Source organism: Pygocentrus nattereri, chromosome 21 (assembly GCF_015220715.1).
Source record: "Pygocentrus nattereri isolate fPygNat1 chromosome 21, fPygNat1.pri, whole genome shotgun sequence".
In the NCBI taxonomy this organism is placed as follows: domain Eukaryota; kingdom Metazoa; phylum Chordata; class Actinopteri; order Characiformes; family Serrasalmidae; genus Pygocentrus; species Pygocentrus nattereri.
Genome location: NC_051231.1, coordinates 32,449,024 through 32,473,471, shown reverse-complemented (window position 1 = coordinate 32,473,471; position 24,448 = coordinate 32,449,024). Strand labels below are relative to the sequence as shown.

The 24,448-nt window shown below is 37.7% G+C and overlaps 2 protein-coding genes across 5 annotated transcripts in view; both read right to left on the bottom strand.

Annotated features, from left to right (window-relative positions):
- LOC108443699 (inter-alpha-trypsin inhibitor heavy chain H3-like) overlaps positions 1 to 2,834 on the bottom strand; it is a 37,735-nt gene extending 34,901 nt beyond the window's left edge. Inside the window, exons 1-5 of one of the 3 annotated variants that reach the window (XM_017724503.2) lie at positions 2,715 to 2,834; positions 1,395 to 1,558; positions 883 to 987; positions 299 to 461; positions 38 to 148 (exon numbers count right to left, since the gene is read on the bottom strand). In XM_017724503.2, the coding sequence (XP_017579992.2) occupies positions 38 to 148; positions 299 to 461; positions 883 to 987; positions 1,395 to 1,558; positions 2,715 to 2,789 (618 nt within the window). In that variant the 5' untranslated portion in view covers positions 2,790 to 2,834. Of the gene's footprint in view, positions 1 to 37; positions 149 to 298; positions 462 to 882; positions 988 to 1,062; positions 1,127 to 1,394; positions 1,559 to 2,714 lie in introns of those variants that run through there. The other 2 variants (XM_017724504.2, XM_037532497.1) reach the window with 2 other exon arrangements.
- A 456-nt stretch (positions 2,835 to 3,290) lies between these two features.
- LOC108443697 (inter-alpha-trypsin inhibitor heavy chain H3-like) lies at positions 3,291 to 23,738 on the bottom strand. 2 transcript variants are annotated; one of them, XM_017724501.2, is made up of 24 exons: positions 23,614 to 23,738; positions 23,477 to 23,515; positions 23,005 to 23,101; positions 20,855 to 21,018; positions 19,518 to 19,622; positions 18,991 to 19,153; positions 18,755 to 18,865; positions 18,429 to 18,557; positions 18,043 to 18,159; positions 17,752 to 17,920; positions 17,186 to 17,296; positions 14,000 to 14,181; positions 13,732 to 13,911; positions 12,391 to 12,518; positions 11,628 to 11,812; positions 10,182 to 10,256; positions 9,853 to 9,906; positions 9,322 to 9,372; positions 8,442 to 8,501; positions 8,225 to 8,329; positions 6,351 to 6,519; positions 5,761 to 5,909; positions 3,902 to 3,977; positions 3,291 to 3,821 (listed from the first exon to the last, which is right to left on the bottom strand). In XM_017724501.2, the coding sequence occupies exons 3-24, from the start codon at positions 23,077 to 23,079 to the stop codon at positions 3,695 to 3,697; spliced, it is 2,685 nt and encodes an 894-aa protein (XP_017579990.2). In that variant the 5' UTR covers positions 23,080 to 23,101; positions 23,477 to 23,515; positions 23,614 to 23,738; the 3' UTR covers positions 3,291 to 3,694. The 2 variants fall into 2 exon arrangements, with proteins under 2 accessions (XP_017579990.2, XP_017579991.2); XM_017724502.2 differs by having other exon boundaries at positions 9,853 to 9,891.
- Between the last annotated feature and the right edge of the window lie 710 nt (positions 23,739 to 24,448).

The window sequence follows — 24,448 nt, the reverse complement described above, 5'->3', positions numbered from 1 at the left end:
AATTATACTAACGACTCTAAGTACAGGTCGTACTCACCTCTGTACCAGATCGTGTAGTGGTTACAGCATTGGCCAGTTCATTAGTGTTCAGCCCTCCTTTCACTTCCAGTAAGGAAATACCTGGACTCTCATGGATGTAAACATCAATCTAACAGACACACATGAACAACAATAATTAGTATTGAAACTAAATAGCATAAAAATATTTTTTTCCCCATTGTCCCATCTTACATACAGTGTCCTCCGTTAGCGCAGCACAGAAGGACTGATCCCCATTAAGTCTGCTTTGTGCCTTTACCTTGAAATCTGCTACAGGCTGCATCGGTTGGGCGTTGATGAGTAGCTGATATTTGCCAAGTCGACGTTGTAGCAGCTCCTCATAGGTCAGTTCGAAGGTCACTTTGCTGAAAGCAGCCACTGTCACTGAGGTTTTAAACTCCTCCAGAGTCCTTCCTACTGAGCTGGAACACACAGGGATCTGGTATTAACACAGCTTCTAACAGTACATGCACTGGCCACTTCATTAGGAACTCTTGTACACCTCCTGTCATGTAATTATTCAACCAACCAATCATGTGGCAATGCTGGGGGAAAACGTGATCTACATGACACTGACTATGGCATATTGTTGGTGCCAGACAGGGTGGTATTTCAGAAGCTATTTATTTATTTATTTTTACACACAACAATCTCTAGAGTTGATGAGAGGTCAGAGGACACTGGCCAGACTTGCTCAAGCTGACAAAAAGGCTACAGTAATACGGATAACCACTCTTTACAGCAACTCACCAATGTGTTCTGCTCTTGTTTCATGAATGATGCCAAATCTGTTGTAAAATGTGATGGTGAAACTGTAATATAATGATGTTTTGGATTAGATACCTGACCATCCCAGCGCTTTCTCCCCGAGACACTGCCTGACTGTACTGCTGCTGAGCCTCTTCTTTCTCCTTCACAACTCCATCATACGTCTTCCCCTCCATGGTCCTGAGAGACAGAGATGTTTTTTCAGACATCAACTTTTGAACATTCTGTGTAATTAAAAAAAACTTTACAACTTACTTCATTTTCCAGATGTGGTTCTCCTTGTCTTAAGGATACACCTGACTAATCCAGTGTTATCAAGCTAAGTAATAAACATTGAGAACAGAGATTTGGTTCCATAAAAAATCTATTTAGAAAAAAGAGAATGTACTAAAGTTATTTTATTATTACAATCATCATCATGGTGGTGCTAAAGTAGCTAGTTACCCTTTCTCTCAATGAGTTTTGTGATTTAATTTGATTAATAACCTTTCTGCTGCAATTGCTGTGAGGTAACATTAAACCTATCAAACATGCAAATACAGAAATAACAGTGGGAAAATTATTTTGTTCGAGTCATGTTTACTCACATTCTGAATTTGCTGATGAAAGCATTCTTAGGAATCTTGACCTGGAAATGGACTTCTTTGGACTCATTAAGTCGATTTGCCACACGACTCGTGATGACTGTGATGGCGTAGCGGCTGGTTACTGTGGAGTTTATGTAGAAGCTGTAGATGTCGACATCTACTGCCTGTGTGTAGGAAAAACCAGTGAAACCGGAGAAGATTTACCATTTACCAATGTCACAGTTAAATTTAAGAACAGCATTGAGTGTCATAGCTATTAATAACATTATAGCTGGAAAATGTTTGTTTACCAGACTGTCAATTAGATTTAAAGTCAATGATATATTGCACATTATATCATCCTGGTCTTAAGTACAGGATATCAAATTAAAGGTTTAAATACTTCACACTTTATATTATAGACTGTTTATTTATAATGCTTAGGGAAATTACACTTTCTTCAATTAATGAGTGCACAGATTTTTACCCGGTTTCCATTTCTACCCAATTTGTCTACTGTTCCTCATTAAAAATTTCCTGAAACTCAGATTAAAGACAGCCAGTTTCATGATATTGAGCTGTTCAGTGTGCTAAGTAAAAAATAAATGATCATTTGTGATTTTGCTCATTCAATTACGGCAATTATATGTTGTTTCACGACTTTTGTACATGAGCCAGGTTTACTCATTTCTACATTCTCTATTAAAATATAGCAATAAGAAAACATACGCAATGATTCTACCATCCCAGTATTGAGATGAATACACCTAAATTAAGGTTACTAGACCTAATTCCTTCCATTTGCCTCTCATTTCTCAAAAATTCAAATATCATTATTGCGTGGGTGTTCTGGCTGGAGTTAAGTCTGTGTGGTTCAACTTCCAGCTCTCTGTAAATATTGCAAGTAAAAACTAACAGTGTTATCAAAAACTGAAGAAACTACTTTCATCTGATAGACACTGGTTTCTAACAGAAAATAACTGCTTGATTTCTTTAATATTTTGACACCTTTCTTTAGTAGCACTGCACATTATACCAATTCCTATACTACCCTTTATGCTACACCACCTGCAGCAACAAATATCATCACAGCAAGGGGAACTCTTAGAACACAGGGGCTTACAAAGCAAATAAGTCAGATCAATAAATAGTCAGACATCTAATAATATCTATTTTCATACAGTAACAAGCCTAATCACTAAATGTTTGGGGGAAGCTTTTTCTTGAGTCAACCAGTAAGTAGTAAGTCAGAATCCCTTTAAAGCAAAATCACACAAAGTACACTACATGTAAAAACAGTCAATAAAACCTCAACTGACCTAACCTGGCCTTTCACCTTACCTTAACGGTCGTGACAGCGGCGAAAAAGCTGAGCAAGACGCCAAATAGTATTACGCCAACTGTGGCTCGACCCATGATGATCCACGCAGGACTGAAGCTGGACAAATGCACACAAGCTTATAAACAAACCATGCAGACTCTGCTATTGGTCACCACAGATAAGCCAAGACAACACCCTCCCAGTCATCAACCTCTTACAGTAACACTGGTGTACACTAAACCTGAAATAAAGATCAACACTGGTTGCTCCTGACTAAACACTATAAGCATATATAAGCAATAATCCTTGTTAGTGGTAAGATGTTGTGCTGATATGGAAGAAATCTGTTGGCTAATGATTTATGAATTTATCTTGTATGTTCAGGAACAATGTTTACTCTTAAGTACTAAATTAACATGTAATAGTAATTACATTCACAAATTAAATTCGGACAAACTGAATTTCTCATTTTAAGCTTTTTTTAAATTCTTACAAAGGAAAATTTTCTATTTTTACATCTAAGAATTCAATTTGTTTTATTTGTGAAAACTTAAGTACTACACTATATTGACTGAAATTAACTGAAAACAGTCAGGTATTTTATTCATAATATTTATTAAACATAAGATTTGTTATTGTTTTACAAACAAAATGATTAATGTTAGAGACAATAGGTTGTGAGTCCATGAGCCCCACCACATCACTATATTAAATTTAAATATTTAGGCTCAATAAAAATATGTCCGGAGTGCTGCAGAAAACACAAACATGACCAGTCCCTAAAATCATACACACTTCAAGTTCAGCCAAACTGAAAAGAAATAAAACAAGTGTCTGGCATTAAGAAATTAGCACAGTTTTTCAGTTTGATGATTCTGCTGAGCTTAAAAGAGAAAAGAGAATCAAAGTGTTACAACCTCTGAAAAACAAAGCTGAAAACCTGATTAGGTGGATTTTAGATCCAGTCCCTAAATATTCCACCACTGTTTAAAACAATAAATCAGGGTTTGAAACAACGTCTACATGTCATGAAATCAGAGAGCTCCCCCTGCAGGACAAACGTGTATGGTACGAGCCAGCATCCAAGAACAGGCGCTGAAGAGCATCGATAGTCAGTAGCAGTGCTCCTACAACACAGAACACCTTTAGCTTAAAAACAATACAAGTTCTACTGATTAATAATTATATCTTTATTTATTATATTTACCAGGTCGCTTTCACTTCTTGATCTTTGATTTTGATGACTGATCCTGGTAATTCCTCATACTTAAGACTGTTTTTTCCTTAAAAGCCAGAGATAGAAAGGTTACTAGCATTGTTAGAGCAGGGATAACTCCTGTGAATACTTCAGAACATAATCTCTATCTGTATAATCCATTAAAACAGATATTAACCATATTGTGTGTCACTGTACTCAAACAGAAAACCCAACTTGAAATGCAATTCAATGCCAGGTTTAATTTCAGGTTGCGACAAGGGTTTTTTTTCGGGAGTTATTCTGTTAATAAACATTTATTGAAAACACATTTACTGTGCTGCTCTGTTGTTCCATCTTCATTAGAACAGCTTGTTTGTCTCATCCTAAGCTAGGGCTGATTCTTGATTAACCCCTTAAAATCCCAGGCTTATTACATACCAAGTCTTATTATTGAGTAACTACAGGGACTTCAATGCAAACTGTGTGAGCTGTTAAGTTATAAAAGTGTGTAATAAAACTTTGGGCCTGGCCATTTAAGCGGATAAAGTAGAATCGTCATGTTTTGGCTTAAAATTCCTTAAAAGTCCTTACATGGCTTAAAAATGAGACTGTATATAGTAAAAACAGTATGTATATTTAAGTTATTTAACCTAAATTCTGAAATCACATAGCTTAAAATGTGTGCATAATTCAGAAGTTAAAATATACTAATTGTTACAATCATTAAAAAAAACAGGAAAGTATCAAAGTAGCTTTCCATATAATATCCAGCACAATTATAAATGCAAAAAAAAAAAAAAATCTAATTAAAATTACATCCGGTTTGTAAAAACAAAATAGCTTGAAACCAAATGCTTGACTAAGAGTCTGCTGCAAAATACTGTGGGGGAAAAATGTGGAAAAAGTAAGGACACCCTTACATATAACACTATTCCAAACGTGTCAAACTGAAATCAGGTGCTAATGATCGGAACACCGGTAGAGAATATCTTGGAGAAACTTGTCTTGTTTTAACAAATATCTGGACTGCTTTTCTCTCTTTTATTGGAGTGTGGTATCTTCATGCCTAGATCAAAAGAAGATTTAAAACCACTACCATTTGTCCAGGCCAGGCAGATCCAGCAAATTGAACAGTATGCAGATAGCAAGAAGCCCAAAATTTTATCACAGAATCTGCAGGTAGCTTGTCACTGATGATGTAAAAGTGCGTGTATCTACCATCACAAAAACACAAATTTGACACACATGGGAGAGGTGTGCCAGGAGCAGAACGTGAGACCATCTATAAAAAAAAAGTTGAAGCTGAGTGAAGTGAAATTTGGCCTTCCAATAAGATAATGATCCAAAAATTACAAGCCAATCCACCAAGGAACGGCTCAAAGGTCTAGATAAAGCCCAAATCTGAATCCCACGTAAAATGCTGTGGGGGGATTTGAAGCAGGTTAAACATGCAAAAAAAAATAAATAATAAAACCCTCAAATATTGCATAGTTGAAAGAATTTTACAAGAATGGGCACATTCTTTCCTGGTAGACAGTTACAAGAAATGCCTACATAAAGTTGTTTCAACCAAAGGAAGCAGCATCAGTCACTAAAGCACTGAGCGCATAGAAATTACTGTCCATGATAAGTGATGGTACGATACAGCTACAGAGAAATTAGCTGAAACACAGTACTGTTTTAGGTAGCTTTTTACATGAAGCTTTTTCCAGAACTTAATGTAAAACTCAATGTAAAAAAAATTGCCCCTTAATTGTCAAGTATTTATTTCACTTTTTTCTACCATGTTGTGAAGATTCACTCATTTTCACAGACTCAAACATTTACCACTTTTTTTTCTGTAATCTGCAACAATATAATGTTCTTACCAAAAATCCCTTGTATGTTAACATTTTTTGGTTGCTGCTGAACCACAGGCCACAGAAATTTCTTTCCATCTTTCTTATGACGGAAGAAAACCACACGCACAGTTCCCATCGTGACGTCCAATTCATCTTTTCTCAGAATCACAGCTACACTGTGGGCATAAATAAACTGCCATTATGACCCGTTTCATCGTGCATAATGTATTGTGTAAGGCACGTACCACCAGAAATTATTTTAAGTTGGCAACAATAGTTACTGACGAAGGGGGCTACAAACCGAAACGTAGCCCATTTGCAGTTTTGATTATAGGACTAGATTACACCATATGCTATGAACACTGTATAGCGCAATGTTTCTAGTAAGAAACCACTACCATGCTGCTCAAAAGCAAGTGGATAAAAAAACACTTTAACCATAAAATATCAGTTTGTGTAGGTGTGACCACTGGCAAATGACTCGTGTTAATATGTAGTGTGTTGTGAATACAGTACGTTTGAGGTGCAGCTAAAGGTCTAAAATATGCTTTATGTGTAATAATTTCTATGTGAGAGGAAAGACTGTTCTTATTTCAGATTCTACGCTGGTTTCTTACCCGTCAGTCTCATGATTGGTGGGCTTCTGATCCCACAAAAATGTCACAGTATTCAGGCCATCATAGTAATGGATGCCACCGATGCTGAGCTCCAGGTTATGATTTGTTTTGTATTGAAGAGCAATTACCCTGAAGCCTTTTGATGAGAGCATGCCACTCATGGAAAAATCTGGAGAGGAAATAAGAAATAACAGGTAGAACAATAACATTATTAATCTTACGCACTAATTTTCACTAGTACAAACACTTTTCCCACAAAATTTGGCACTAATCATTAACTTGTTAACTGAATTTGCTCTTTTTACATGAAAAAAAGTAACTGCATTATATGAATAATCTGTGACTGTTGTGTCCAAACCTGCAGCAATAATACGGCTTGTAAAACGTTTTTAAAAAATGTTGTTATTTAAAGTAAACCATAATCGCTGGCAAAGGGTTTAAAAATATGCTGAAAAGGACACGAGCTAGACTCTAATAAAGTAACGTCTTTTACTTGAATATCAACTGCTGATATGAACCAAAATGTATTCTAAAAATAAATAAATTAATTAATTAATTAAAAAAATAAAAAAATAGAACCATGAAAAAAAGTATAGAACCATGAACACTCAAAGAACCATATGCATGATTAAACGGTCCTTTGTATGGTGAAATGGTTCTTCAGACTGATGGAGAATGTGTTCATGCTTCTTTATAGACCCCAAAAGGGTTCTGCTTCTGTTACGATGTCAAGCTTGTAACAATAGAAACAACCTTTTTTGGTGCTGTACAGAACCGTATTCAAAAGGGTTCTATACAGAACCGCATTCAGCACATTTTCCATCAATCTGAAGAACGATTTCAAAGAACCGTTTAATTATACAAATGTTATTTTATGTTGTTCATGGTTCTATACAGAACTCCTTACTTTAGTAAAGAACCCTTAAAGAACCATCTAAGACTATTTTAAAAAGACAGGCCATCTGCAGGCATGTGCTGTTATTCGCTGCCATTTCCGCTGAGGGTAAGGTTTCAGTAAAGTTTTAAACTAGCTTAATGACTGCAAGGCGTTCTCTGACAGCACGAGTCTCGGCTAGGAGTCTTTCCACCGCTTCGTGCAGTTTCTCGTTCAAATATTCCTCAGTACTCATGTCCAGTAAACATGAGTTAAATCACTAATGACATTCTCTCTTTTTAAAACAAATACAGGCTTACCATTTACACAAATAGCCTTCTGCCCAATGACTGCTCCCCAGAAGGACAAGCGGCTTAGAAAATGTGTGTGTGTCTGTGTGTGTGTGTATGTATATGTGTGTGTTTATCTATACAGCTTTACATATTTTCTCATGTGTAGTTACAACAGAAAACTAGTCATTTTGAAAGTAGAAACATCGTGATCTCATTTATGTAGCAAGGTGAAACATCATGAAACAGCAGGAAGGAACTGAAAACGTACTTGCATGATTGTGAATATAAGCAGAATGAAAGGAGGAGCCACAATATAAATGTCCAGTACCCAGAATATATTCCTGTTCTGTAAAATTCCACAACTGGAGCTCAGCTGTGGTTGCAGTCCACATAAATTAAAACAAAATGAACTTAAAAGGTTAAATTTAGAAGGTTCTGCAATGGCGTATGCAGCATTGTTTAAGGACAGCCGTTTAAGGCAAGTCCTCTTAATTTTCCTTACTTTGCAGACATTTCTATGCATTTCTCTCTACCTGGCCACCTGCAGGCATGTGCAGGTTAATTTAAAACGTGCAGATTAATTTAGAATCCTGATTTTCCAACAGTCAAACCAGTGTTACAACAAATGGATGGACATGTGTAAATCCAGCTGCAATTTTGTGTGAGATCCTTTTCTGTACACAAAGAATAAGAGCACAAAGCCTCACTTGAAGAGGGGTCCATCAAGAGGCGGAGTTTGGAAGTTGCAGGTAAGTCAAAGCAGAGTGGCTTAGGCTGATCAGGAGCAGAACTCAAAAACCTCACATCATTCACTGAGAGAAAATGCAGAAAAAGACAAGGTTGCACTTTGACGATGAGCATCATTAAAGCATTCTGTTCGCTAATTAACATCACAAGATCAACAACAAAAAACCTTAAATCTACCTGGAGGGGCAGCTGTCGAAGGTGGCAACTGGGGTGCCTTAGGCACAAGTAGTCTCATCACTAATTAGTAATAAATAAAAAAAGAACACAAAGCAGTTGATTCACCACGGTGACAATTAATGAATATGATATTAAATAATGATTTCAAAATGAGAAATATTAGGCATACTGACAAGATTTAATACGATTTCATTTGCCAACGTATACTTTTTTTTGATGTGTCATCTTTCAGTTTCAAAGATTTTTATAAGAAAATAAAACATTCAAGAGCAATAAACAGAGATGTAACTGGATTACTATACAAATAAATGTGTGTTTAACAGTGGCAGTAAAAAACTTGAAGGAGAAGAATATCCGGGCTTGTTCGACGAACAGGATTTTGCCGTTACGGAGAAGAATGTATACCTTAGCCCATGTTCATCAAATCTGCCAGTCAAACCGGATTGTAAAATGATCACAAATTTCAGTCAGTTTAATTACTCAGATTTGTACAATTGAATATCTGTACAAATAAACTGTGTTAATTTGAGCACAGTATAATTAATATGTTTGATTTCTAGTTGTACCATAAAAATGGAAAGAGTCCATGAGTATATATAACAAAAACATCCATCCATCCATCCATTGTCCAAGCTGTTTCTCCGTCTGGGTCGCGGGGTAATAAAAACATATACTAGCCAAAATGTAATTTATAAAGTCCCAGAACATCTAAAAGTTGTGCCTGCATATGAAAATGTTTAGCGTGTCAAGGGCAACAGATGGCTTATGATTTCCATTCACTGGCTCATTACGTGGCGTGTTTCATGTAAACTATATGGTGGTGTGAACACACCAAGTCAAAAATTTGAGAAAGACAAGAGATCGGTTAAAGGATAATCACTCCTTTGCCGTGTAGGTGAAACTCTGTGCACTCGTGAATTCAATCCACCGTCTGGAAAACAGCAAAACATAAAAAGTATGTAAAGGATTTTTCTTTAAAACAATTTCAAAAGAAATACAGCTAAAACAATGAGTTGTGTGTACTAGAACGTAAAATTATACAGTGTAATTCATTAAGAACAGCTGGAAACCATAAAAAACAACTATTACTGTTAGTTCATTTTGGTCTTCTCAAAGCCACAACATGAATGTAGCATACAAGATACAGTCATATGCAAAAATCTGAACACTCCCTGGTTAAATCATGTTTTGTTGATTGTAAGTGAAAAATAAGTTAACATATCCTCTACAGGCAAAAATGAGTTCAAAATATCTATTTGCTGAGTTTAATTTCTATATGTTTAGAGAATCTTTACCTTCCAATATTACTGACAATCAAACAGTTACTAAAATGCCAAATACTAGTTAAACAAAACACCTTTTTCACAACATTTTTACATACAAGAAACTAACAAAGCAAACTAATACAAACCTGAGGGACGAACAGGACGAGATCCAGACATCCTAAATGCTGAAAACATTCTTGCTGTTAAAGATCACAGCATTATATTTTTGTAACCTAAAAATGCTTGATTTGCAAATAAACCATTTAAGTCATCAATGGCAATGTATAATCAATGCTTAGCTAGATCTTACATGAATTAATTTAATAACAAGTTGTACTGTATCTCTGATTCTTCTGTAGCAAATACAAGGCAGTGTGAAAGAACATTATGTGCTTGTGAAAGGATTCCCTTGACATTTCTGAATGATGCAAACAAATTTCTGGTAGTAGTTACAGGATCATACACTGATAATTACCTGTCTGATGTCCAGATGACCTGCATGCAGCTCTTCCAAATCCACTGCATTTGGACCTATGTGAATTTAGTTTATCTGAAGACAGAAAAGGGCAGATGATTTCTGTTTCCACATGAAATGAGTGAGGTACGTGGGCTGGAATGTAAAACTACACTATGAAACATCAATGCACCAAGAATAGCTACTATGAAAACACCTAAGAAAACTCTTCCATTTTGAGCCTGCTTTTGGAAAATCAAAGCTACAACATGTATGTAGTAGGGAAAAAACACTTTCAGGATGTGTGGTGAAGGCCTGTGAGAAAATAAATGTGAAACAATTAACAGATAAAAATCAATATAAAAAAAATCAAGGTTTCCTCAGTTTGGTGATGTTTCTGTCCAAACACACCTGATTGAGCTCATCAGTTCATTGCCAGGTTGAGTCAACATGAAAAACACCAAACTGTGCTTGACTGCAGCTCTCGGTTCCCCACCCTGATCTAAGAAGTCATTTCTGCCAAATGAGGTGGCAGCAGCTATAAAAGCTAGGATTACTTCCTGATTCCACAGTAGAGGACTGCCCTTCTGGCAGGTTTGTTAAATAAAAGAATGCAAAGTATAATTTTAATGTCTATATGCTTTGAGATCTCCTGCAAAGTACTGTATATTCCCATACATGCAAATATACTGAAAAAAACACCTTTTTACAGCACTATACATTCTAAATAAATAAACCAATAAACAATCTAACAAATAAACCAAAGCAGGATAAACCTAAGCAAGGAGGAGATCTGGACTTCTGCAGCTTAAGGCTGGACCTTAAGCCTTTCGTTGGGTAGGCAGGTATTCAGATACCTGTAATTCATTTTTTTGGCTAAATATGGGCTATCAGTAAAGGTGAACTGCAAAATGCTGTAATGTTTGTGGTTCTTAGGAGAAACTCAGACGACATGGGGTTATGGTCCATAACACAGCTTATTTTTAATTTGCTGAAAACAGGGCCAAACATGGTGAGAAACACAGCCTCTCCAGCGCTAACAGCTAAAAACACAGCCCTCTGCTCTACTCAGGAAAGCCCATCCCTCTACCTGTATTCAGGTATTCCAACATTAAAGTCCTTGTACAAATGAAACTATGGGCGTTTTCAGACCTGAAAGCCCAGACCAAGGTCTGAACCAGGGTTCAAACCAGGGTTAAAAAGGGTCACTTAATTCTAATCATAACTGGCTGCCTCCATTTCCTATAATTAGCCTGAACCATCCAGAAAAGAATTTCAAACTGCAAATGAACCGAATCGTGGTTCAGTTTGATCCAGAACATAGCCACCTTTTTGGCTATGGATTGCAGATTCAGATTTTACAGTAGACAAAGCCACCAATGTGCTTTTAACACAGGCGTCGGACATGGATTTTCTAAACGAGCTTCTCAGCCCATGTGGTAGATTGTCGAGAGTTTGGCTATTTACCTGATTGACTGCGTTGCCTTTGCTTTACTTTTTCTCCCTCTTTGGGTTTATGTGCAACCTGTGTGTCCTCTCCTTGGGGCTTGGTGACCACCATGGAGGTCAGTGGAGTCACAAATTTATATTTTAGAGAGAGATTCAGGGCTTCTTCCCTGGCCGTCTCCTTCTCCTGCCCAGTAAGTGCCACTCTGAAATAAAGAACTAATAACGCTCAGTGTGATTGTTATTACACATGCACTACATATCCAAACATCTTGTAGACACCCGCTCATTCAGCACTGAAATCAAAGCTATTAATAGGTTGCTTGTTCCCCTTTGATGCAGTAACAGTCTCTACTTCTCTGGGAAAACTTTATGCTAGACATTGTGATATGGCTGTAAGGATTTAATTGCGTTCAGCCACAAAAGCATTGGTGGGGTCAGGTACTGATGTTGGATGGTCAGGCCTGGATCACTCCAAATCATCAGGATCAGTATTGGGTGGAGCTCCATCACTCGAGAGAATGCAGTTCCACTGCTCCACAGCCTATTGCTGGGGGTGGAGAGGGGTATGTTTACAAATCAAATCAAATCAAATTTGATTTGATTTGTTTACACTCCTCTAGCTCAAGCCTGGCATTAGACACAGTGAGCTTAGGATCATGTGCAGCTGCTCCAGAGCATCCCATTCTATTGGTTAATGCTTAATGCTTTTGCAAATATAGCGTATTGTCCTTGCAGAAACACGTACGTATACACAGTACAGATAATTTTACTTCTCACTTACTCTTTCTCCAATAGCTGTTTCACTGTAAGATAAGCCCAAAGTCTCTGGATGGAGTTTTCATGCTGTGGCAAAACACCTGCCAGGCCTTTTGTTAACACAGAGTCCTGGTAGGTCACCTTACTGTTTTTCTGCAATGAGGCAAGAACATTAAGGTGAGACAGAAGCACAGCCACCTGCAGGTGGGCAGTATGACAGTATTTTACTGTTACTGTGATCAACTTTACTATCATGATACACAATATGCTTCTTCGATATCAGGGATATCATCAGTACTTAAAGAACACCAACTGATATTGGAACACCAACTGATATTGGACAGATATTTGACAAATGACTTGAGAAATTTGACAAAGCTAAATTTGGCTTCATTACACTTTAAATAGTGTAACAGTTTCATTCAGCTGCCTTTACGAGTGGCAGAATGTAACTGCTGCTTCATTAACGGTAGAACAAAAATTCAAACAAAAAGCTGGCCAACTTCAGCCTTGTATAAATTAAGATGTGAAACAGTATTTAGCAGGTCTTTGGCGGCCCACTGGAAAGTTTTGTGCTTGTTATGCACAATAAAATTACTTCAGATTTGCTTTGTTAAAATAGTTCTTATTACAAATTAAAGGGACACCTATCCATCCATCCATCAGTAACACTTTATTTTAAGGCTACTTACACGACTGTCTGTATGAACAGCTTATCAGAATCAGAATCCTTTATTGATCCCAGAGGAAAATTGCAGAAATCTATGCCAGCAATCACAAGATCCCATAAGCTGAAGTAAATGACACTGTATTGACAATAGGGTTTTCTACTTTAACTCAAGTAAAACTAGGAAACTTATGCTTCATAATAGTGTTACAAATAGAACAAATGTTCATCACTTTAGTTTAAGGTCTCTTATGCCAAGGCAATGTCATTAACTTCATAGAACATCTTTGGTTATCTTGAATTTCTAGCATAAGCTGGTCATAAATACACAAATATTGCTTCATGAATGTTATTCAGTGCTTATGTATGTGTTATCTAGTCCTATGTAAATAGCCTTCAAATAAAGTGTTACCCTATCTAATAATGAACCACTGTTAAGCTAGAAAAATTAACTTATGCATCTAGAATGTCTTTACTTGAAATAATACATATACAATGATATACACTGAAACTGTGAGAAATTTTAATTATGCCAAGATCTAAATATTTGGCCATACTGACCAGTACATTTGATTTTAAATCAGGCCCCACTGCCCACACACACACACACACACACACACACACACACACACACACACACACACACACACACACACACACACACACACACACACACACAAAGAACGAGGAAGGTCTTACTGAGATTGCGATAATCTCTGTTTGGAAAGCGTCCAGGCTGTTGTCTGTGATTTGACCAGCCACGACGATCTCTGAGCCGTTGTAGTAGCGGCTGAATCTGGTCTGGGTGAGATTTCCTGCTGCAGTATAGTTCAGCTGGACGTCAGTTAAAAGAGGTGTGGCCACAGACTCATAGAAACCCTATCAAGCATGAAGATGGTTCTGAAACACTGGCAGGGAAACAAAGTATTGGAATTAATTTAACTGTAACAGGCACATCTTATATTACCTGTAGCTGTAGGTCAGCATCTGAGTCCTCATAGATCCTACGAGCACGTCCATTATTTTCCAGAGCCATTTTATTCAGGAAATCAAAGTTAACATCAAATCCAAACCCCAGACAGTACAGAGGAAACTTCCCCCCAATGGCCTCTTTCACATTAGCCTGAATCTGTGTTGGGTCACTCACACCTGTTGGAGAAGGAGGTGTTACCACTAGAAGGTCTTATTTCTACGTGACAAGTTAGAATAAAAGAAAAGAGCAGTGTTGATATGTGTGTATTAGGGCTGGGCAATAACTCAATATCAATATACATCGCGATAGAAAATATTTCAATAACGGTGACATGATTTTTAGGCACATTTCCAATATTTCAAAAAATAATATTTACAACATCTGCATTGACGTTCATTACAGGGTGTTGCCATCAGTTCATTGCATTCAAGCCGAGCTGAAAAAGCAGTGATGTGATGTGAGTGATGACGTACACCACAGGCACACAGCCAGAGCTCAGCAATAGCAGGCTAGGCTAGGTTTGGTTCGGCTCCAACGCGGCACGTCCTAGCTGCTAAACGAGTACCGCTGACCACGATACAAATGTGACTGAACGAGCTTCCACGAGTGATAATAAAGCAGACGAAATAGTTGATAAGAGGAAAAACAAATTCAGTGGCGTGGAAGTGGTCCGGCTATCGAAGATCTGATCAACTTCAGGTTTCAGTGTGCTGCAAAATGTGCCGTAGAGTGGTGCCGACTCGCAGCGGGAACACATCAAATATGTTCCATCATCTGAAGCAGTTCCACTCGACAGAATATTCCGAGAGTGTGAAGCTGAGGCGCCATAAAAGTTTAAGCCAACCTTTCCCTGCGACATCACCAGCAGGTGTGTCAAGCAAAGGGAATCCCACGCAGCAAACACAGATAGCTGCATTCATGCCATATGACAAAGAGGCCAAGCGTCATAAAGACATCACTAAAGCTGTAACAAACTACTTGGCTAAGGACATGGTGCCGTTTACTATGCTGGAAAATGTAGGCTTCAGGAAAATGATGTCAGTCAGGTGTTTTATATTCTTTATATTTGTTTATATTCTTTAGATTCACAGTTTGATTGTGTGAAGTTTATGCCTGCTTCTAGTTGTTGCTTGCCATGACATAATTTCAACGAGCATGTGTTACACTGTGCATTTGATAAATGTGGTGTTCTGTTTAGCGGAGCATTGCACTGCACCCTTCACAGACTGCTCACTACTCAGCGTAATGCTCCATACCATACCCAGACACTAGATATTACTTAGTAGGCCTATAGCTTTGATTAGGTGATTTAAATCAGGGTTATTATGTGACTTTATAGGCTATTTATTTCATCTTTTCAAGAAATACATATTTGTATGGATGATACATACAGCAATTCTATCAAATTCCAATGTGTTTTATTGCCATTGGAACAGATGTTTGCCAAATCAAGTGTGAAATAACAGAAATGTGAATAAGTAGGAAAATTGTGTTTTTACTGTAAGAGTGATATAAATAAGTAAAAAATTGTACTTAAAATACAGCTACAAATTAGAACTATACACTACAACATTTTTCTCTCTCTATCTACAGAGAAAGTTAACCAAGACAAGCGAGTAGACAGAGCAGTTGGGGTCTGTAAAAAGGTTGTGGCTGCCTTCTTCTTCTTCTGGAAGAAAAAGCAGGACCTTGCAGCTGTTCAGGAGGAGTATAACTTGCCAAAGCACAAGCTTGTGAGTGAGACACCAACAAAAAGGGGCTCCTGTCAACAAACGGTGAAGTAGAAAAGGGCCATCACAGAGGTCCTCTCAAAGGACAAGAAGACCAGGTCACTGGTTCCCACCTGGCAAGATGTGGATATTTTAGTCTATAGATGCAGCTCTGAGCCTGCTTCTTGAATTCACTGATGCCTTGTCCGGTGAGTCCTACGTCAGTGGTCACTGGTTCTAAAACCAATCATGCATCTTTTCAACACCTCCATCTTGAAGGATGCAGAGGATGACACAGAGCTCACCCGGACCATAAAGACAACAGTGATGGGATACCTCAACGAAAAGTATGATGACCCAGCAATGGATGATCTTCTTGACATGGCATGTCTTACTGACCCAAGACTCAAGCTTCAGTACACTCAGGAGGAGAAGAGAGACAGAGCTGTGTTGGAGATGCTGAAGGGAGAGAGAGCTGGTGTGGTATGGGTAGAAGCGTCCAGTGAAGAAGCCATGAGTGAAGCTTCTGTAGCAGTGCCACCAACCAAGAAAGCAAAGCGGTCTCTGGCTAGCTTTTTTCAAACAGGCCCACCACTAGCAATACAGCAGGCCTGAGTGCACAGCACGCAGTTGAGAGGGAACTCGGCAACTACCTTCTGGCTCCAGCTGCTGACAGTGATTCAGATCAATCCTCTGGATTGGTGGAAAGTCTATCAAAAGAACTTCCCCAATGTAAGCAAACAGGCAAAACAGTACTTGTGCATTCAGGTCACAAGTTCCCCCTCTGAGAGGGTTTTTAGCACAGGTGGCAACATCACATGTAAAAGGGCAGCTTTGAAGCCAGATAACGTAGACCAGCTTGTATTTCTTGACAGAAACCTCTAGGGCCCATCACAGGGTGTCATCAACCCTCAAACATGTCCCTTCCCCAGCAACATGTGTTTTTATTGTTGCCCGCTCATTTTTCTGTATTCTGCAGAACTTCTCATATCTCCTTATCCTGGATGAAGCACTTGTTTCAATCTATGTACATAAGAATTAAGATACTCAGTCTATGATGTAGAAGATATTAATATTGACAAAGCCAAGAAGTTTATGATTATTTGATGGCAATGTCATGTTTCTTGTTCGTATATTAAGGCTGAGTACAAATAAACTGTGAACACTGTTTCATTTGTACCATTTTTATTTCTAAAAGCTTATATAGTTTTATAGAAGGAGGTTTCATAGACTTGGCAAATTTATTTTTCAGAAGTTTGTAGGTACAGTCATTCGTTGTGGATGTTCTTGGCAGTTTTCTGTGGTTTTATGTAGTTCGTATTAATATCGGAATTTTATCGCATCGACCGAAATTAAGAAATATATCATGATATAAATTTTGCTCATACCGTCCAGCCCTAGTTTGTATCTTCTCTTTATTGTTGATAGTCCTTGTGTCTGTGCTTGCCTGAACCTTTTTTTGTCTTTTTACCTGTATTGGGCGCTCCATCAGTCAGCAGGATGAGGATGGACGCAGAACGCTCTTCTGGGTGTTTGTTGATCATCTCCACTCCCTTCAGCACTGCAGCATTGATATCTGTGGCTGAGAATGAGACGACAACTAATAAAATATTACAATATTACATCTAAAAAGGAGTAACTTCTCTTTTAAAAGGCTGGTACTGAACATGTTTTATATTTTACTCATTGTTTTGATTCATGTTTGTGTCCATTTTCCTGTTTCTCTTTATTCCCTTTTGTTACTGTGCCTTTAAGACTGTTATACATGTATGTAGTGTCTTCTGATTGGCAGAAATGTTTCAGAACAATCTGTTCTGAAATTGACACAGCGAAATTAAACTCCTGTAGCTCCCTTCAGATGTGTGGATCCTTTGGAAGGCTGTAATGATCCGTTTGCTTCCCGACATTATTAATATATTGAATTGCGAGGTTCCAACTGAGGTAAATCTGCACATACTTTCACTCTGTTATGATGTACTCCTACATGTCCAGCATAAAATTAAATACATTTAAATGAATATGACTAGCTTAAGTTACCTCCTCGAGCTTGAATCATCCTTACAAAGTCCTTTGCTAGTTCCAGATTCATCTCTGTGGCTTGGCGGAGTTTACGTTTCCAAACTTCTACTTGACGGTCAAAGATGATCAGCCCAAAGTAGTCGTCCTCAGCAAGATCTCCCAAAATTTTCAGCATCGCCAAACGTGTCTAGGACAAAAGGCTTCATTAGCAAATCTTTGTGCTACATGGTATTTATACAGAAATTTCAATATTTTCTCATAAAATCACAAGTATTAAGTCAGCAAGCAACTTCACACAGCATAGTTAACCTGCTCAATCTTCCTCCCACTCATTGAGCCACTCCGGTCAATGACAAACACCACATTTTTTGGAATGCGCTGAACATCTGTAGGTGCAAAGTAGTGGACGAAATAACCGTCAGACGCCTGACAGGAATGAGAGAAAACAGAGAGGAGAAGCCATGACAGGAGATAGGAGGAAATTGTTCTGTTGCACTGTAGACCTACAGCTGAATGTGTACTGCTGTCTTTCTAAACTGTTAACTGAAAACATTTTTTTCTTTGTCTAATCTTAATTTGTTTTTAAAAAGCATTCCATTTTGTATTTTTTCCTAGGTGAAAAGTTGTATTTTATGGACAAACCAGTAAGTGTTCATTTAAGTCAATCAACAGCACTCTACTGCAAGACACGGTACCTTCAATTCTCCACTAGGTTTTGGTCTCTCTACATCATATATTATAAGCAGATCGCCGTTCAGTCCATTTTCTCCACAAACATCACACTTGGTCTGCTGCTCACGAGTGGGGTAGAAGTTCACCCACGCCTGCAATTAAAAATGGGAAAGGCTCTTCATAATTGACCTTTCAGTTCCTACACTATTATATTAATATATGTTCCGGTTTTGGTACATGTTTAATTGATGGCTAACACTTTTCATTCTTACCCTTTTTTTCTAAATGAATTTTTAAAAATCAATAAAATATAACAGTACCATCACATTATTATACAGGTAGCTTTCACCTTGTCTCCAGCACGTGAAGTGGTTACAGCATTGACCAACTCATTAGTGTTCAACTCTCCTTTCACTTCCATGAAGGAAATGCCTGGACTCTCCTCAATGTACACGTCAATCTAACAGAGGGACCAAAAATAAGTTGACAGAAACCGTCATCCACTGTCCTCTGTTACTTAAAAGTGTCATACTGTAATGCAGCACAGAAGGACCGATGATCCTTTAATCTGTTTTGTGTCTTTACCTTGAAATCTCCTACAGGCTGCATCGGTCGGGTGTTGATGAGTAGCTGATATTTGCCATGCTGTCGCTGCAGCAGCTCCTCATAGACGAGCTCAAAGGTCACTTTACTGAAAGCAGCCACCGTCACTGAGGTCTTAAACTCCTCCAGAGTCCTTCCTACCGAACTTTGGCAAACAATGACATGGCACATAAATACAGCTATTAACTGATGTATATAAATGCATATGCAAACAAATATGCTTAATTACATTTACACCAGCAGGCAGTCAAACTAATGTTATGTAAATAGCCTGTACCAACCTCAGATTTGAATAATTTATTAATAATAATAATAATAATAATAATAATAATAATAATAATAATAATGATATTTTGTTTCAGCTAAACCAATTCAAGAGATTAAATCGGTTCATGAGGTAAATTGAGTCTGTTTTGGTGAAAGTGAAATATAATTAGATTTTGAACTCATCTCCATCACTGGCTTCAGTAAAATTGTACTTGACTGTATTGTATGTTTGAAGACGGTACCTGACCATCCCAGCACTTTCTCCCCGAGACACTGCCTGACTGTACTGCTGCTGAGCCTCTTCTTTCTTCTTCACAACTCCATCATACGTCTTCCCCTCCATGGTCCTGAGACAGAGATGCTTATTCAGAGACCCTGTACATTCAAACAGAGACGAGCAGAGCAGCCTAAACCTTGCTCATGTAAAAGTATTGCTACATTAGGAAATACTAAATGCTAAGTAAACTTGATTAGACACACAAAAGTACTTCTTGAGGAGAGAAACACTAGTTGGTTAGTGTAGTGGGTAACACCTGGGTCTTCTACGCTGTAGACTGGGGTTCAAGCCCCACCTGGGTAACCACCCTACACTATACCAATAAGAGTCCTTGGGCAAGACTCCTAACACTACATTCGCCTCCCTGTGTAAAATGATCAAATTGTAAGTTGCTCTGGATAAGAGCATATTCCATAAATGTAAAGGGAATCTCTACATAATTAAATTACTGAGACATAAAAGAAATCCAGAGTGGGTCGATGTGAAATGGTTCATTGTAGAGAAGCTTGCAGACTCTTTTTTACAGTGGTAATGAAATCAAATATAATCACTTCAGTAATGATCCAAAACCACCGGTGAACCTGTCTTCTGTGTTTATATGTAATGTTGATGATGGTAAAATAGCGGTAAATCTACTTATCTTTGGGCACTATGTTGCCTTGCAATATCCTGTATGTGTCTCTCCACAATTAAAGGATTTAAAAATGTTTTGGGTCCAAATGTTTTTAAAACAATCATAAAACTATGTCCCAGGCATCATTCATAACTTTTTCACATAACTGTGTGATTAAGGTTTTAAAGGCATTAAACTCTTCAGACATCTGGTTCCTATCACCATCTTATCACAGTGACAATTCTGATTCATTTCATATCAAGCCAAGTTAATTATGTAGTGAGCACTTTATAGAGTCACAAAGCAGTACAAATGCTGGCATCAATGCAACGAGCCAAAATTAAACTAAAAAAAGAATTAGTAGCTAAATGTTAATCACTAAAACATAACTGAGTAAAAACTAGATTGATTTGTTCACAAATATACTTAGTAGAAACAAAACTGGTAGCATATGAATATATTCTGAACTTTTACTTAAACAGGGGCCTAGTTATTAATAACTTCTTCATCCAAATCTGCTTGGACAGAGGAAACAGATTTCTGACGTCACCCTTCTTCTCTTATCAAACAGGGTTACAGTTCTCAAAACATTCTGGAAGTGCAACTTTTAATTAAGAGGATGTCAAAATATTTGTTTCAGATCGAGATCTGGCAAATGAACCCAGTGTTTTTGCTACATGTTTACTCACATTCTGAATTTGCTGATGAAAGCATTCTTGGGTATCTTAACCTGGAAATGGACTTCTTTCGACCCATTCACTCGGTTTGCCACGCGGCTCGTGATGACTGTGATGGCGTAGCGGCTGGTTACTGTGGAGTTTATGTGGAAGCTGTAGATGTCAACATATCGTTCCTGCAGTGAAGAAAATACAGAACATGACTTCTGTATATAACTCCATTCTTCTGTATATAACTCCAAGAATTTTTCCATTTGGTCTATCATTGTAATTTATCTGTAAATTAACTGTCATCTCATTGCTTGTAGTACAAAAATCAACAGTCAAACTGTAAGGGTGTCACAGAACTCAGAAGCTTGCGGACATTAAAAGAGGCATAAGTTTTAATGTTGACGTCCACAACCAAAATCTTAATCCAGAGACAGGCAGAAAGGTCAAAACACAGAAAGGGAATAGCGGAAGCAAACAAACCAAACGGGCAGTCTCAATACACACGTGAGGGTCAGAACACAAAGGCAGAATCTTCAGAGCAAACAAGTCCAATGGGGAAATCCAAAAACAGGGTAGTAGAAAAACAAAGCACAGGAAGGCAGGCAGAGGAACGCTCAGTAGTTGCCATGAAACAGAACAACAACTCGCAAAGATTTTATCTGAAGCCCGGGCTGATGACCACAAACATCACACGATCAACACACATGTGGATCCAGTTAATAATAAGGAGATTGCGAACGATGATACGTGCGTGGGGGAGAATCTCTAGTCAACTGATCTCCCAAAGTATTCTGGGAGATCGAGTCCAAGTGAGTGTCTTGAGAGGAAGTAGGAAGCGTCTGGTGACTGTGTTTTCCCGGGTAATTCTGGGAAATCGAGTTTGTTTCCTTAGTAGATGTGACGCAAACAAGATCACGCAGTACACACAGGCACCATGAGAGTGGACACACAGCTGATTTAGTAGCTAACACAGGTTATACTGATATTAAATAAAACACAACACTGCTTTATGCACATAGAAACAGAAAATCATGCAGCGTCAAACAAAGCTGTTTTTATTCTTGAGCAAATATAGAAGCCAAACACTCATTCTGCAAGCGTACTTGGTAAAACAATTGAATTAGCTATATAGCTAACAAATAATCATACTACTCACTCTGTGTCGTAAATGTGTTACAGCAACAGATTAGAAGTTAGAATTTCCCGTTTTCATTAGACCAGTATGTGTCAACAATTAAATTTTGTCTTAACCCAAAGCACCAAATTCACATTCTGCTTGTTCTGATGTGAATGTGAAATCTAATAACTGTGGAAAATTATTGTAGGCAGCTTAAATAATTGTGATTCTCCCAAATAACCATGATTAGATAATTATGTCATAGTTGTGAAAGGCCTACCGCTAATAAGACATTAGCTACATTTTGACCATCTAATGATGAACACATGGATTTTTTTGTTGATTATCACTACCCATGAAATAAGTCCTGGAACGTTTTCCAAACTTGATTACATGACTTATAAAAAACAAAAATGTCTGTGGTCTGATGCACATTGAACACTGACAAGATATTCAGATTAATGCACTTAGATCAGGGTCAGTAGGCTTTGATATTTCTTGTATGGTTCTTATTTCTCTGAAAAAGAAAACCTAATATATAAACCTGTGTGGGTTTTCTGGCTGGATCAGTGTTTTCAGTTTCAGTTCTATGTCAAAAGATACAAATAAATGGTACTAACAACAAGAATATTTCAGGTCTACAAAACACACACTGGTTGCAAACTTATAAATACCTTTGCTGGAACATTAAATTTCTAAATTCCTATACGTGCAGGACCCTTCATCCTATACAAACTACAGCGTCATTCTACTAAGACAACAGCCTGTTAGAGGGCTTTTTAACAGATCTCCGCACTGATATTCCATGCACCTTCCAAACTACCATCAACACGTCTTTAACTAAATTCTTCTTTAAACAAATTACTCAGGGGAATAAATTAATAGAGTCTCCTAAACACAGAAATAGATGTTACCCTTAAAGGACTCTAAGGAAAAAGACACATGCAAGAGTGATAAACATAGTAAACCAAGAAATCCTTTAAAACTACATGCTACAGCGTGCACAGAGAGATCATAAAGACCTTAACAGGTTTAACATGGGATTTGAACTTACCTTATTGGTTTGGCCTGGAGCTGCACAAATGAGTAAGAAGCCAAGCAAAGTTATGATCGCTGTTGCTCGAGCCATGATGATCCACACCCAACTGAAGCTGTTCGGACAGATGCAAGTTTTTAAACAAACCCTGCAGACCCTGCTATTGGTCACCACAGAGAAACTAAAGACAACACCCTTTCAGTCCTCAGCTTCTTACGGTAACACTTACATTTACAGCATTTAGCTTTACAAAAAACACTTGCGTTTTGGGAACAGATGTTTACAAAAACTACTACTAAAACATCACATCAGAATCTTACACTGCAATTTTAACCTAACAGCTGTGCCACATAAAGAATGCATGCCCCATATTATCAATAGATCATGATGTGTCATTTTAAAGAAATTTTTACCCAAATTACATAAATAGTTTGGAATGTTAAAAAGAAGTCTGGTTTGATGTCAAACCCTCCATTCTGGAGAGACTTACCCAACTGGAGATGGTGATAAGAACCAAGGGTTTCAGCATCTACAAGGCAAATATAACCATTTTATTCACCATCCAAAACAACCAGAAAACTTCCATGAGTCTTCCCATTTTTTACGTGTTGTTTCAGTGCCATTTACCTCAGAACACACTGCATGTACCTCTCCACCATGAATGGATTTAAAATATGTTTTAGGCCAGAACTATAAACTGATAAAACTCATGTCTCAGGAATCAGGCAGCGTGCTCATAACCATTTCACGAATTTCACAAAGGCTCTCTAGGCTCAGACCTGCGCACTCCTGTTTTAGAGGCATTAAACTTCTCAAACATCTGGTTTCTATCACCAGCTATTCTGACTCGAAGAATCTCTACATCTGTTTTCTCCGCTTCAACAGAGCCACATATTCCTGTGATATTTAGTTTCAGTTTTTACAGACTTAATTAAAAAAAGATAAGAAGACAGGCAATAAAAGGTAGAGATAATAAAAAGGAGTACTGTCAGTATGAAGGGTTTATTTTGCTTCAAACTGCACTGTATTTACTGTCTCATAATAAGCCTAAAAAGCTGATACTTCAACCTCAAACCAACGGTAAAGAGCCTTCCATGTCTGTCTATCCTATGTTCACAGCACAAATAAAAACTCTTCTGTGCTGATGTTTGGCTTTGATTTGTTGAATAAAATTGTCCTGGTACTGAAATGACTGCAAAATAAATCCATCACTATTTCGTGAGGACAAACTACCAGAATTCAGCTGTTTGGCAGTTTCCAATTTAGCATCTGTAGAGGCAACAATTAAAGGCTAACACTAAGCTAACCGAAGCGAATACTTGCCATGTGTAATGTATTAATATTAATACTGATCTCTGCTCATATTCAATCTGACTGATTCATCCAGCTTGTCATCAGTTAAGTTTAGAAAGCATAACTTATCAAGGTAGCTAAACAATTTTAGATAAATCACACTTTTTCT